The sequence below is a fragment of the Alternaria metachromatica genome (genome assembly GCF_023757995.1).
Source record: "Alternaria metachromatica strain BMP 0045 chromosome Unknown scaffold_3, whole genome shotgun sequence".
NCBI lineage: Eukaryota > Fungi > Ascomycota > Dothideomycetes > Pleosporales > Pleosporaceae > Alternaria > Alternaria metachromatica.
Genome location: NW_026055494.1, coordinates 1,070,134 through 1,084,450, shown reverse-complemented (window position 1 = coordinate 1,084,450; position 14,317 = coordinate 1,070,134). Strand labels below are relative to the sequence as shown.

General features: G+C 52.8%; 8 protein-coding genes across 8 annotated transcripts; 7 read left to right on the top strand and 1 right to left on the bottom strand.

The window, feature by feature from the left end:
* Positions 1-1,454: 1,454 nt before the first annotated feature.
* Positions 1,455-2,103, top strand: J4E83_002024 (uncharacterized protein; the record flags this gene model as incomplete). The annotated part of the gene is made up of 2 exons (XM_049328976.1): positions 1,455-1,564; positions 1,617-2,103. The coding sequence occupies 2 exons, from the start codon at positions 1,455-1,457 to the stop codon at positions 2,101-2,103; spliced, it is 597 nt and encodes a 198-aa protein (XP_049191948.1).
* Positions 2,104-2,724: 621 nt separating this feature from the next.
* Positions 2,725-3,885, top strand: J4E83_002023 (uncharacterized protein; the record flags this gene model as incomplete). Its single annotated transcript, XM_049328975.1, has 3 exons — positions 2,725-2,866; positions 3,012-3,646; positions 3,700-3,885. 3 exons carry the CDS (start codon positions 2,725-2,727, stop codon positions 3,883-3,885), a joined length of 963 nt encoding a protein of 320 aa, XP_049191947.1.
* Positions 3,886-4,330: 445 nt separating this feature from the next.
* J4E83_002022 (uncharacterized protein) lies at positions 4,331-5,180 on the top strand (the record flags this gene model as incomplete). Its single annotated transcript, XM_049328974.1, has 3 exons — positions 4,331-4,538; positions 4,585-4,946; positions 4,998-5,180. 3 exons carry the CDS (start codon positions 4,331-4,333, stop codon positions 5,178-5,180), a joined length of 753 nt encoding a protein of 250 aa, XP_049191946.1.
* A 588-nt stretch (positions 5,181-5,768) lies between these two features.
* Positions 5,769-6,595, top strand: J4E83_002021 (uncharacterized protein; the record flags this gene model as incomplete). The annotated part of the gene is made up of 2 exons (XM_049328973.1): positions 5,769-5,796; positions 5,850-6,595. 2 exons carry the CDS (start codon positions 5,769-5,771, stop codon positions 6,593-6,595), a joined length of 774 nt encoding a protein of 257 aa, XP_049191945.1.
* Positions 6,596-6,892: 297 nt separating this feature from the next.
* J4E83_002020 (uncharacterized protein) lies at positions 6,893-7,572 on the top strand (the record flags this gene model as incomplete). The annotated part of the gene is made up of 3 exons (XM_049328972.1): positions 6,893-6,914; positions 6,964-7,322; positions 7,372-7,572. The coding sequence occupies 3 exons, from the start codon at positions 6,893-6,895 to the stop codon at positions 7,570-7,572; spliced, it is 582 nt and encodes a 193-aa protein (XP_049191944.1).
* Positions 7,573-8,127: 555 nt separating this feature from the next.
* On the top strand, positions 8,128-9,066 carry J4E83_002019 (uncharacterized protein; the record flags this gene model as incomplete). The annotated part of the gene is made up of 1 exon (XM_049328971.1): positions 8,128-9,066. The coding sequence occupies one exon, from the start codon at positions 8,128-8,130 to the stop codon at positions 9,064-9,066; it is 939 nt and encodes a 312-aa protein (XP_049191943.1).
* A 315-nt stretch (positions 9,067-9,381) lies between these two features.
* J4E83_002018 (uncharacterized protein) lies at positions 9,382-10,806 on the bottom strand (the record flags this gene model as incomplete). Its single annotated transcript, XM_049328970.1, has 1 exon — positions 9,382-10,806. One exon carries the CDS (start codon positions 10,804-10,806, stop codon positions 9,382-9,384), a length of 1,425 nt encoding a protein of 474 aa, XP_049191942.1.
* Positions 10,807-12,888: 2,082 nt separating this feature from the next.
* On the top strand, positions 12,889-14,202 carry J4E83_002017 (uncharacterized protein; the record flags this gene model as incomplete). The annotated part of the gene is made up of 4 exons (XM_049328969.1): positions 12,889-12,909; positions 12,969-13,014; positions 13,065-13,282; positions 13,339-14,202. The coding sequence occupies 4 exons, from the start codon at positions 12,889-12,891 to the stop codon at positions 14,200-14,202; spliced, it is 1,149 nt and encodes a 382-aa protein (XP_049191941.1).
* Between the last annotated feature and the right edge of the window lie 115 nt (positions 14,203-14,317).

Sequence of the window (14,317 nt, the reverse complement as noted above, 5' to 3'; positions counted from 1 at the left end):
TTCCATCACCCGCAATGCGCCGTTCAGCACAGCTTGGCCAACATCTCGAACAGGTATCGGCGGAACTATGGCATCGACACCGATGACATCACCAGTCCCAGACATCGCTTCCACGTATTTGATCCCAGCTCGCACGCGTAGCCTCGCAGCTACGAGGCAGCAAGACCAGGCCACAAGTTCGCTCAGAACGCCTTCACACTCGCGCAACGTGAGTGGAAGCAGTATCCGTACCGTGATCCGTTCCTGAAAACCTGGCGAGGGGTAAGGGTAGATAGCTAGGTATGGATAACGTTTGGAGGGTGGGAGGTATTAGTATATGCAGAGCTAAAACATCGATATCTGGTCCTGGTGGTTACGCATGGTCTTGTTATGGCCCCTCAGTCTAGAGTTCATGGAGCCATCAGCTTCAAACTAGGTACTGCTGAACAATTATGGTAATTACGTTAAGAACGTGGATCTCGTTGCACATCACACACTGTATCGTGTATTCTCCATTGCCGGCGTGATGGCTGCTTCATTCGCCGCGCCGAGTGGAGCCATGTCGAATGAGGAAATGATCCGCGTGTCTCACGCGTTGCGCCTCAACGCGCTTGCGCTGCACATCTGCGCAACTGCATTCTCGAGTAAAGTCCATTCATATCCTCTTGCTCTTATTGAAATCACACGTCCGATGACGTTTTGCAGATGGAGGTACTACCTTGCCCCATGAGGAACAGCAAGGCCGATGAGCTTCACATGGGGTCGAGAGCCATGTGGAGTGTCACTAGTCATTGTGCAGAGCACCCATGGTGAACTATACATTTCTACTCAGGATCGTTGAGCTAATATAGATCAGATGATATTCTTAGGTTCTTCTCGGCTATATCACTCGTCAACGCTACCAGAGGATGTGGTCACCGGTTTTCCCTTCAACCCGACTTCAGCGATCGACCGGACACATCCAGGACGATAGGGGATACGTTCATGTCATGAAAAGTAGCGCAGTCCGCGCAGCAAGATGTGGAAATTGTTCTTGCTAAGAGCCCAGTTTGAGGGTGCTTTCCCCGACCACCGCGTCGTGCATGTAACGGGCGCCACGTTCCCAACTCACCACGGACTCAACAAATATTTTAAAGACTGACCATATGCACTTCCCGTTTCCATTACTTGGGTAAATTCTCCGCATTGTCGCACCGTGCGTCACCCTCGTTTCCTTATCCCGAGTCTGCTCAATATGACTTTGGTACCAAACGGCTGCGCCAACTTCCACGTTCACTTTCACTTTGACTACAACGCTCAATCTAGGACGTCTTAGCTCAGCTAGCGTGACGTGAAATTAATTGTGTATCCGCTCGCTAGGCTGCTCTACCTTTCGTTCCCTTCTGTGCTCCTACTCCACTGTTGCGACAATACCCAGCAACGCACGTCAGCACATCAGCTTCCCACTTTACCTAAACATCTCGGCATCTTTCAACATGGCTCGTGTCAAAGTAGCACCAAAGAAGGCGTATGAAGAGCCTCGTATCGACTCAGGCGCAGCGCTCTCAGACCCTGCCGTACCCTCCGATGGACCCGCGCCGAATGGGTAAGCGTGTGTTCACAAGATACCAGACAGACCAAGCTAAGAATATCAATAGCACTCTCGTAATGCCCATCCTCCTAAAGACGGATTGGGACCTCGGTACTCCCAAGGCTCGCCTCCGTAGAAATGATCTCCAGCTGCGCCAACCGAAGGGCTTTCCCATTAAACCACTCAAGATCACACTCGACCGCGCTCGCAAAGAGGCAGCAATGAAGGCTCTAGCTAGGGATTGTGTCGATTCAGACTTTGAAGCCTACGAGGAGTTTGAAAAGGTTGGCGAGGTCAAGAAACAAATCGAGGTTGAAGGGAAAGATGATGATGAGGAAGCGGAAGATACAGCAGATGAAGAATTAGAGGGTTCCGTGTACGACAGTGCGGACGGCAGCGCGAATGACAGCGACGATTCCTACGAGCTTCCAGCTACCAGAGTTGTCACCGAGAAGTCTGCTGCGCTTGTCGACAGTCGCGGACGGACTCGAGCAGCTACAAATCGACGCAAGGCTCAAGAGGTATCTGATGCCACCTGTCAGACGAGCGTCTAAAATGAGATGGGGAGAACGCGACAGTGGACGAGAAGGAGCGCATACGAAATGATAAGCGGGCGATGAAGAAGTCAATTTGAGGCTCGAAGTCGCGTCTTGGGAAGTTCGCTGCATTGCGCGGCAGAACACGCATGTAGGCGATGTGGCTCGGATGTATCTCGGCATGTAAGCACTGGCGGACATCTTGGATGGGCTCGGCATCTTAGTAACCAATGATGTTACAGCAGGAGCAATTACCATATCAATGTGTCTTTAGTATTGTGCGATCTGTCAAAGCATTCACTGGAATGCAATGATGAGTGTGCCTTGCAAACGCCCTGCTTGGCGCGAATAGGCCGAAATCCGGCATCAAACGCTAACCGAATGCGGATCTCAAGCTTCGCAACCACGTGTGAGCGCGTATGCGAAACCCTGGGAGAGTCCGCTGCAGCCCCTCCATTACCCACACAGCTGCCTCCCCCAACTACTTGACGAGTGCTTCGCACCCCTTCCCGCTGTTGTCTCTTACTCACTTTTAAGCCCAACCCCACCATTCCGCCAACAACCCGTGGACACTTCAAGACCATTGCGATAGGAGCGGACGGTAGCTGTATCAGCGCGCTATCTTCTGCTTCTGTCAAAATGACCGCCGAAGCCCAGAAACTGCTTCTAAAAGAATGGGCCAAGGACACCGATCATCTCGTTGATGACAACAATTCACCCAAAGCCGAGTTCGCGCGCCTGGCAAAGGCAAAGGGATGGACCGGCGGGGATACCGAATGGTGTTATCACTGGAAAGCGTGTTTTGATGAGACATACACATGGGGAGTTCGTCGTAAGTTCAGCTCGCTCCGCTTGATGCGTCTTTGATGATGCGAGGAAGTTGGAAAGGCGGTGTCGAGGAAACCATTACTAATGCATGGCATCAGATAAGTCAACAACAGCCGATACGACTGTTCACAAGAACGTGACTGCTCAAGCTGGTGGAATCGATCTCACGGACCGCATGCGAAGTCTCTCTATTGGTTCCGATACCTCGTCTTTCTCGGTCATCTCACGTACGTCGGCGAATTCTTTCGAAAGTGTGAGGTCGATCAACAGCGACCAGTCACACGAAGCTGAAGGATTTTCCACCAGTCCAAAACATCCACCGAACACAGAAGTCTCGGATAGCACCGACTTACAAAACAGTGTACTATCTCTTGATACGGTCAAGTCCCTGGAGGAGATCTCTGGGGGCGTTGAGATCCCGGACACGGCTTCAGAACACAGCGATGCTGAGTCAGAGGCTTCATCGCTAGAGTTGGACGAAAACCCAGCGTGGAGTGAATACACCAACTTCGTGCACCGCCCAGATGCGTCCTTTCAGTCAGAGTTCGAACGTCTAGCTCGCACCAAAGGTTGGGTGGGACGTATCAAACGCCAGCACCTAGTCGAGCTGCTCACTAGCGAGGTTGAGTTCTACTGGGGTGCGGACGACGTTGACAAGCTTGAATACTACCAGTTCCTATGTCAGGAGATGGGCGTCAAGCAGATCCCTTTGACTATTACCCAGGCGAAGAACGTAAGCACATCATCTATGAGCCCACACAAAAGTACGCCGCTGACAATATATAGGCGCTTCGGCCTCTCAAAGTCAACCTTTACAGCGTTATCGACCACATGCGCAATCCCGAGATCAAGGTCATCACATACAAGACTATCCGCGAGCTTCGCCAAAGCGTCCGCAAGAAGGGCACCTTTCCGAGGCAATGTGCTAAGGCTGGTGAAGGCTGCATGGCCGCTTTGCTGTCCAAGTTGTAGTTGCATTGATCTATCTGGATTTCCAAGGGTAATCAGACATGCGTGTGGCTTCTCACATCTAGGCATTTCATGGTACATCTGATTCTGGGAACAAGATGGTGCTCGCGATGGTATGCAGCCTCTCGTTGGAGTGACGACCAAACGTCATAAACTCTGCACATGGCTACCGTTCTCCTCCAATCAATCGGAATAATTTTGAAAATTCATCTCGTTCTGCAGTGACAAAACGTTGTGTGTAGAAGCTTCTCGCATTTCTATCATGCCAATCACGTGCCTTCACCGTTCACCGATCTTGAGGTGTCGCTCAATCTTCACCGCTCACGCACTCTGTTAGTACGCTTTTGGTAGATATCTTGCCCTTCTTTTTGGTCCACCTCTTTGACTTCCTCTAAGTCACGACACACCCCGCAGCCGCCAGCGCAAGTGACTACGACAGCAACTCACCATGGCTTCGAAAGTAATCGCTTCAGATGCCCAGAAGTCGCTGTTTCGCAACTGGGCGCAGGACAGCGTCTTCATACTCGATACCCATGATTCTACCAAGCGCCAATTCTGTCTTCTAGCCAAGATGATGGGTTGGGTCGGCGGAGAAGAGACGTGGAATGACCACTGGCATGAGTGCTTCGGCGAGGTCTACATCTGGCGCGCTTTCGGTGAGTAGACAGTGTTTGACTTTACAACAAAACTGACAGATCCCAGATTCTCTGTCAACTTCCCATGAGGCAGATGCCAATGCTGTCCCCGATGATGCTACTGGTACTTCGGTGTCAAATGCTACGCCCACTCCAAGCGACAGTGGCGGCGTTCGTGCGAGCGACATCTGGTATCAGTTTGAGGGCTTCTTCCCCGACCATACGGCAAGTTTCAACAATGAGTTCTGGAGATTGTGCAAACACATGCGCTGGAGTCGTGAAGAGCGCCGCGAGGCCAGGATTGAGATCTTCGATGCCGATTGGGAAGCCCACATGGGCAGCGACCTGGGTAGCCTGGCTCGTTGGCAAGACTTCTGTCGCCTTTGCAGCCTCGATATAATCCCAGATAGTATTCCTGGCTGCATGGAAGTATGTTACTCTCCTCTTTGTCATGACACTCAGTTACTGACACGTATTCAGGTACTTGCGGAGGTTTTGGTCAACATCTACGATCTCCTTGACTCGCAGCGAACAGGCTCTGACGTGTTTGTCTTCCAAGATTTCAAGGAGTTCAGGAAATACACCTTAAATGGTCGCAGATATCCCCTTGACGAAGCGAAGGGAGACACATTCTTGCCCATCTTTCTCAAGGAAGTACTCTGAAGGCACAGGCATCAAGATGATTCGCTGCGGCCAGGCGAGAGTACCTAGCTCGTCACGCTGAAGTCTTATCATGGTTTGATCTACCCTTGACTTCGTACAAGAGAGATCGGAGGCTTTGTTACTTCAAGCGGTATTCTGAAGGGTCTCATCTACCTATGGAAGATTGTGCTATGCCGGATAATGTTCAGGGATCTTTCTTCCTAGGCAGAATTCAGTAGCTCTTCACGTTAACCCAGGGCTTCTATTTACTCTCTCTCCCTGCTATGCATATGCATACATGCGGCACAGTTGCTCCACCGTGCAGCAGGCACTCAATGCGATCGAGGCTCATTCGATGTTCAAACCCCAAAGCCACCACCCACATCATTGGAGCCTATGCAACTATGCCTGTAGAGAATACTGGCAGAATGTTCCAGCTCGTTGCCGACGTGGCGCCAGGGATCTCGGGTCTTCCACGTCCTCAATGGTCCGATTGTCTGCTCATCTCGGTTTGCTGCAGCTTCCCATATGCACCCACGTATCGATTTAAGGAGTCCTGGGTTATTTCCACCACCCTAGAACCTCACTTACCTTCCTAGACTATCCGCCATGTCCGGTCATCATACCGGCCGCGCCCGTGAGTAAAGTTTGTCGAAATCTTATGCTACACACTCTAACTGACCTGTTTAGACACCGCAGCCTCTGCTGCGAACCCAAACAGTTCAACTGCCCAGGATACAAGTCAGGCTGCCGTGTGGTTCCTGAAGTTTGCACTCTTCGCATGCGACACAAGCGCCAGCACCAGGAGTAACTTCGATCGTCTCGCCTCAAAGCGCAACTGGGGTGATAAACTCCGAAGAAAGCAGTGGACCAGTTTGCAGGCAGTCTTAGCGGCGTCAAACCATGCTGACGCGGACGATAATGTTGATACCGACACCCCAAACCAGGGCGGCGCATGGTTCCAGCAGTTCGACAATTTCGTACACGATCCAACGGTCGGAATCAGGAGCAATTTCGAGCGTCTAGCAGCACAACGCAGCTGGGGCAACAGACTGAAACAGAGGCGTTGGGCTGAATGCCAGGAGGAGGAATTCGGCTATGCATATGGAACGAATACAACAAAGCTAGAGATCTGGCAGAGGCTATGTCGTGAGGTGCACATCAGCGATCCACCAGACAGTATAACACAGTGTAGACAGGTAAGGAGAGTTGCAAGCGATGCAAAGTCTGCTGCTAACCGTGATGAGGTGCTTGGCAGCCGGAACGTCCTGGTGAATTTGATCAACCTTATTGACCATCGTAACATCGGTGTGGAGGTGATCCGATTCAAAAGCTACTCCAAGTTCCGAGCGTACACCACATTGCCGGGCAATATGTTTCCGCTGAAGAAGGCCAAGGAAGATGGCTTCATCAGGGCGTTGTTAAGGAAGTTGTGATCGAGGCCGGAGGAATCCGCGTGGGCCGTAATTGCACTTGCAAACAGAAGCAATATCAGGGGTTACAACACCAGATCCGTGCAACGGGAAAATGGGACTAAAAGATAGTTGCTTATTTGTATGAGTCAGCCGCCGCTTGGCGACACGTAAACATTGTATTTACACTTTCCAGCCGTTTCTTTTCTTGGTGTGCACAACAGTCCCAACGTCGCTCTTGGTTAGTGTAGCGCGTACTCCGGAAACCACCTGGGCACTATTGGCGACTGCCGCAGTTCCGCGCACTACTGACCCTGCAAGATGGTTCGCGGAAGTCGCGCTAGTGAGTAGCGTACATAAACAAGCAATAGCGATATGCTCACATTGAACAGAGGGAGGCGTCTCTATTGTATCTGAAGCTGTAGCAACTGCCTCTGCTTCCTCGAGCGACCGTAGCACTCCTCCTCCAAGCGACGACGGTTCCTCTGATGAAGTTCGTGACTACTTCTCGCAAGAGAAGTTTAATGGATTTGTCCCAGATCCCGAGGACGATCTCATAGCGAAACTCAGCAAGCTTTCGATCCACCAAGGTTGGTCCAAGAACGAAGCGAAGCGTCGTCGCGCGGAGGTTGTTGAGTTCGAGGTGTCTCGACACTACGGCCGTGACAAGTCGAAACTGGAAAACTGGCAGAAGCTGTGTCGTGATGTCAAGATCGAGCCTACGCCGCCTTCTATAACACAGTGCAAAAAGGTTACACTTTTTTTCCCGGTCGCATAGCTCTGCTGACGTATCCTCGTAGGCTCTTTCACGCGTCTATGTCAACATCTTCAACATCCTGGACCATCTAGACAACCCCGAGCGCTACGATGTCATTGTCTTCAAGAACTACAAGCTCTTCCGTGCATATACGCTGAAGAGCCGCATCTTCCCTCTGGATCTGGCTAAGGAGGACGGCTTTGTCAAGGCTCTGCTTCGCCCCCTCTACATGAAGAGGAAGTAGTAGCAGCATTGGCGCTTCAGGAAACTGGGATGCAATGGGTATTTGGATTGTTGGATGGAGTTCTTGGTGGCCTTGTAATGCTTCTTTCTTGACTCGTTTTCGTCTGGGTGGCGTGAGTGGGGATGTAAGCAAAGGCGCGGCTATCCGGCTGCGAGGGCGCAGGTGACCTGGACACCATCCTTGATGGGATTGCACGTCCACGCAGTAGTTAGAGTCGCTGATCTAAACGATGTTGGTGTAATATGTTTGGAGACGCATGTGAAGTCAGGACTAGTAGGCGAGATGTTCGGAGGCCTTGCCCGTCACAGCCGTAGTGCAGCTTAGCGAGGCCTAAACAAAGCTCACCCCGTGGTATCCCCCGCTCTGCACAACTCACCCGTATCGTCGATCTGCTGGTATATCCCTCAAGGCAAACAACCTTCACCATGCGCTGCCGGTCGCGCTTACCCCAGGCGGCGAAGGCAATGTGGCCTTGCGCGCCCCTCCATCCCCCGTAGAAGCTGCAACGAACAACTCAGCAACCCTCGCGACCAAACACGAATCCCAACGCATACGATGCAGCAGGAGAATGAGCGCATGAAGCTCAAAGATGGCCGCACCCTCTCCTACGCCATCTACGGCAGCCCGATGCCACAGAAGACGATAGTCTTCATGCATGGCTGCCAATCCTCGCGCTACGAAGGCAAGCTATGGCACTCGGCCTGCGCCCTACACAACGTCCGCATCATCGCGCCCGACCGTCCTGGCAGCGGCCAGTCGACCTTCCAGATCAATCGTCGCATCCTCGACTGGCCTACCGACGTGCTCGCCCTGGCAGATCACCTCAAGATCCACAACTTCTACGTACTGGGCGTATCGGGAGGCGCGCCCTATGCACTGGCTTGCGTCAAGGAGGTGTCGAGGGACCGTCTGCTGGGAGCCAGCATCGTCAGCGGTCTCTATCCAGTCAAGTTCGGCACAGCTGGCATGTTGCTGCCTTCGCGCATCGTCCTCTGGGCAGCGCCGTGGGTCAACGGGCTGACCACCACGCTGTTCGAGAGCACCATCGGTAAGCCAAGTCGCGATGACGACCCGAAAGTCCTCGACGACATCATTGCCAAGGAGATCCGGAGCCGTCACCCCGCCGACCAAGAAGCTATCCACGACACCACCAACTGGCCCATCTACGTAGCCATGACTAGAGAATCGTTCCACCAGGGAAGCGAAGGCGCAAGCTGGGAAGCCAAATTGAGCGGCAGCGACTGGGGCTTTGAGCTTGGACATCTATACGTTGGAGAGAATGGAGTACCGCTTACCTTGTGGCATGGTCAGGACGACCAGAACTGTCCCGTCGCCATGGCTCACAAGGCCAGAGACCTGTTGCCCGGAAGCGTATTGCACTTGAAGGGTGGTGAAGGTCCCATGAGCTATATACACCGGAATGCTGACAACATCCTGGACGATCTCATGGACGAGGCGGAGAGCGAGGAGTACATGATGATCGGTGCTGCCTAACTGCGCTGGTAGATACGATGCTGGCTCTGGACTTGGTTTCTTCTTAAGTTCGTCCAACCAGGCTTTGGTCCACATGTCAGAACCACCATCAAACCCATAGTCAACAGATCACCACTTCACATTTGATTTTCGATGGCCAGCTCAAGTAATCGAGATTGCGTGATAATCGTGCGTTTGAAATTAAGGTACTATGCGCCACGCGTGCAGCGCGGTCTAAATGGTATCCAGCGAATGTAGTAAGAATGGTATCATGCAGCAAGAAAAACATCCAAAACCCATCAGTCGTAAGAAACAGCCCGCCCTTCTGCCGTCGCCCTATAATTTGCTGAAATTCCGCGTGATCATGACGACGACACCCGCAACAATCTTGAACGCTATCTTCAGTATGAACACCACGGCCTTGAACGCAAACGTCAACACCGTTATGACTGTACGTGCGACCAGCGGTAGTTTGCTTTCGTCATCAGCATTCGCTTTCTTCGCCTTCTTCTCCGATTTTGTGGCTTTCGCTTTCGTATGCTTGTCTTGTCCGTACCACTCGCCCAACTCAATGTCCTTGTCGAAACTTCCCATCGCACTATCGCTACGAGTTGTTGTACTTTTCAGGCTAGAAGCAAACTTCTTCAGTCCTTTACCCGAGAGTGGCGGGCGCGACTTCCCACCGATGCCCTGGAAGCCCTCGACAAAAGAGTCTTTGAAGGCTTTTGCTGTGTCTTCCTTCTGGTGGTTCAGGGTGAAGCTTGGTGGTGGTGGCTCGAAGTTTTCTTGGCTTCGATTGCGTGTTTTGCGGCCGCGTGTAGCTTCCGCTACTGCGACTGCCAGAAGCGTTGATGTAAGAACATCAACCAAGAAGGGATTGCCAAAACGTGTCAGGGCACCAAGGTTGAGAATGAGAGCGTCGTTTGCGAAGTCAAGACGTGCGAGCATGGCATCATCGGCAGTAGCGTCGGTGGTCGTAGGAAGTTGGCCAACAGACATCTCAGAAGGTGTCATAGATACTGGTCTCGTGCCATCGAATCGCGGAGGTGGTGGTAGCGGAGAGAACGCGTTTGTCCGGGGGGTCGTTGGAGAGAGAACGTATGGGTTTAGCACAGTGATGCAGGCTGGCTTGCGTCCGGTACTTTGTGGTGTCATGGGCATGTTATGCCCGTAAAACGCCGTGATGGGTCTCGTCGAAGGAGCATTGATGACAGAACAGTCACCTTCCAGGGAGATGGGGAAGGTGCCCAATGTTGGATGATGGAGCTGATATGAACCCTCCGATGGCATATGTTGCGCCCAAGGATTTGCTTGTTGTTGAGGGTTGTCCCTCGTCCAGGCAAGAGCGCAGCACTCACGTTGCGCAGTACCAGCTAGAACATCTTCAGCCAGACGCTGTGCGGCGGGCGACTGAGCGCCCGGGTCTGAAAGCGCAATACGCGAGGCAGCAGGAGAGTTAGCAGCAGCATCAAGCGCCTGAAGAGCGGCCAGCTTTGGGTATATGCTAGTAAGAAGGGTGGTATCCTCTTGCTGTTGTGGGCTAAACGCTCCATTGTCTAGTGACGGAGGCGCGATAAGATCGAGATGAGCAATAGGTAAGACTCGCGGCTGGGTGGGGTGATGTCGTTGAATGAGCAGCTCGTTCATGATGCTGGGTACTTCGTGGTTACCTGCAAGGTTTGACTGTGCTACAGAGTAGAACGGTAACGATGGCGTTGTACCAAAGGTGACTGTCGGGTTTGAGGCTGTTGCTCGATGCATTCGCAGGGTATACATCTGCACACTGGGCTGTTCTTGTCCATTAGTGGCTAGCCATAGATTGTCAAGAAGGTTGGATGGCGTGAAGAAGGGCTTTGGTGGTGGAGGAGCTGTCGAGCCGCTCGAGCGAACGTTGTTGTGAGGAATATACGACTCGGAAGAGTAGGGTGAACGACTGATCTGGGTTCGAGGTATCTGTGTGGGCGACGCTTGGGTTGGCTGATATGGTTGACGTCCAAGAGGGACTGTGGGATCATAAACTGGGAACATTGACCGCATCGGAATCTCTTCTTGCGGTGACATGCATCTTGTAGCAGAGCTATTTGCTCGGACCAGAGTCTGAGCCTCGGAGAAAGCTGGTGAAATCGCGCGAGCAGGATCTGGGCTGGCGGTGCGTTGCTGGTCGTCGATTTGATCATGGCCATGACGTTCTTGTACACGGTAAAAGCTTTCTTGCCGTCCAAGTTGTGGGGACGCAGTTTGCTGAGGCGGTGGTTCAAAGTATGGCCGACTCGTTGTATTTGACATTGGCGTTGTCGTAGCCTGTGGACTGGGGATATGTGCTCTTGGCGGGGCCGCGATGGCCGGCGGGGGCGCCATTGGGTTGGAGGGTGATACTGGCACAGAGTTGACTTGGATGAGAAGTCCGTGGAGATCAACAGGTGTTTTGGCGCTTACGGCACTCTCTGTTGCTAATGGTTCTTGACTGGCTGGCTTTGGGTGAGGAGATGGTCGCGGACTGGGACTCGTCTGTCTTGGAGCACGAGGAGGAGGAAATAATTGGAATGCTGGTCCAGCCATAATGAGTGCTTGCTATCCTACTCTTTTGATAAATGGTACCCCGAAATAACTGGCGGGACCAAACAACAGATACCGGCTGTGTAGAGAAGAGAACAAAGACTGAGAACAGCAACACCGGGAGTACGACGTCTCGGGTAATCTGGGGATAACGACTATAAGACGAGCATTCTGCGAGGCACTCCGAGCCATCGGAAGAGCCGTGGCATGCAGCCAGGGCAATAGCGGTACAAAGACGACTTCCCATGCAGGAAAACCCTCTTCTCAGCCAGGTGGTGGTCAGATGGGCCCAATCAAGATGTGTGTAAGGCTCGGCGCTACTCAGAATTGATGAGCGGCGGTTATATTTTGGGTGGTTGGCTGCTGGTTGCTGTAAGCGCCAACGCTGTTCACTCGCTACACTCCCCGCCGCACTAGCTTGAGATGTGAGAATGCCTGCATCTGGCGATGATTGGTAGACGGTATGTGCCTGCCCTGCGTCGGGGTAGCATATGCATGTGACAAGTGGCCAGTCCGGCGGCCCGCTGCAAGTCGTCGATCTATTTCGAGCGCTCAAAACCTTTACCAACATGCCACTTTCGGTATGCATCATGAATGCTGTGGGAGGGATGTCTGTTGTCGTACCTGCCCTTTGACAGCACGAAAGTCAGGGCGTGATTCTTCATTATTCTTGTAGCCGGAATTGAAGTAATGAATATATTTTCATAGTTTCGCGGGCTTTGATCATGCAGCGCTGGCGGATGAAGGTCTGTTCTGGCGTAACAGCGTTTGGTGGGGAGGGGGCTTGAAGCCACCAAGCTTTCGGCGGTAAGAGGGCTCGCACGCTGCAGAGTCGCGGTGCACGCAGCCGCCCTAGCACCAAGACAACTCTGGCTCAGGCATCGCACTGGCAGCTTATCGCACAATTTACCAGGACGCAAACTGTGCAAGATGGCCTGACTACAAGACTTGGTCGCTGGGTAATGTGCTGAGTTACCCGAACTAAGGCCGAGCTTCCAACGGAGCTGTGGCTGCCCAGCTGTGGTGGTAAGCGTCCAAGGGCTTGGTGGTCGAAAGACGATGACGGGGTCAGGTCATTCTTGTTAAGAATAGGCAGGGCAATATGCATTAGATGAAGCAATCAGCGGGTATCACGTCGCTGCAGTGGCCGGGCATGCAGCTCGCGACAACGCGCAGCGAAGATGCGGGACGCGCGCTAGGCTTATCGATAAGCGAGATGTGCAGCCGAGAAAAAGTTGGGCCTTCGTCATGGCGCACGACAGTCACGCGAAGCCAGCCATAGCCACGATGCCGTCAGAATTAGAAGAGGTAGGAAGCCAAGTACTCGAGACTTTGGTGTTCATCGTCAGCTAATACTTCGCTTCCAGCTTGTGGAATTCCTGCACCACGGCAACACGCAGATCAGGCAGACTGGTCAGACGAGCCCCTCCACCCCACCACCGAACACAGCTCACACTATGCAGCGGCCGACCACCTTGTCGGATACTCACAGGCGAACGTCTCCCTATGGAAGCGCAACCAACTAGAGCCTATTAGGGACCTGAAGCTACTCGTCAAGGACTATGCGCCCATAGCGAAGAACGCCCTGACCATCCTCATCAATGTCTCCGCCGACGCCGAGGTCCAGAAGGCGCTGGCAAAGGACGATGACTTCCTCGAAACGCTCTTGTCGCGGATAACCGTATGTCAGTTCCCCCTGTATACAGCCAAGGACTGTCAAGGGCTGACTTGCTGCAGAACTCAAAAGAGCCCAACGCCAACGAGATCGCAATGCTCCTCGCCAACATGGCAAAGGACGACTCGCTACAGCGCGTCTTAGAGTTGAAGCGCGACATACCAAAAGAACTGTCCAAGTCAACGTGGGCTATGGATCAGCTCATGGACTGCTTCGTCAAGGGCGCAGAGGGCGCGTATAACAAGAACGCAGATTTCGACTACCTTTCGTACTTCTTCGCCGATCTAGCCAAGTTTCCCAAGGGTCGCGAATACCTCACCACACCGCAAGAGCACGACGATAACGTAATCCCCATCACCAAGATCCAGGTCTTCACAGACCACGCCTCGCACATCCGCCGTCTTGGCGTAGCTTCGGCGATTAAGAACGTCGCTTTCCACGTCCCTTCGCATCCCGTGCTACTATCGAATCTATCGCCAGACCCGAATCTCCCACCTCCATCTATCGGTGCAAACCTACTTCCATACATCCTCCTACCCCTCATGGGCCCAGAAGAGTACGCAGATGACGACACAGAGGGCATGCTGGATGAGCTACAACTCCTTGAGCCGGACAAGGAGCGCGAGAAGGATCACGAGATCATCAAGACTCATCTTGAGACGCTGCTTTTACTGAGTACAACGCAAGAAAGCAGAGAGGTGCTGAGGCGCGTCAAAGTCTACCCGATTGTCAGAGAGTGCCACATGCATGTCGATGACGAATCAGTCCAAGAAGCATGTGACCGTGTGGTCCAGGTCATCATGCGTAAAGAAGAAGGCGAAGAGGAGGATATACCAGACATGGCTAGTGCAGGTGGTAGCGGGAAGCTGATGGAATTGGAAAATGCCGAAGACGATGAAGACGAGAAGATTGTTGACATTGTCTAGACGGGAGATGCATATGCGACGCAATACCAACAATATTCTCAAGTCGCAAAACCGTAGTCATGCCCTACATCCAGATAGCGTGGTAGATCTGATTGGCGGTGATACCGGGGATAAC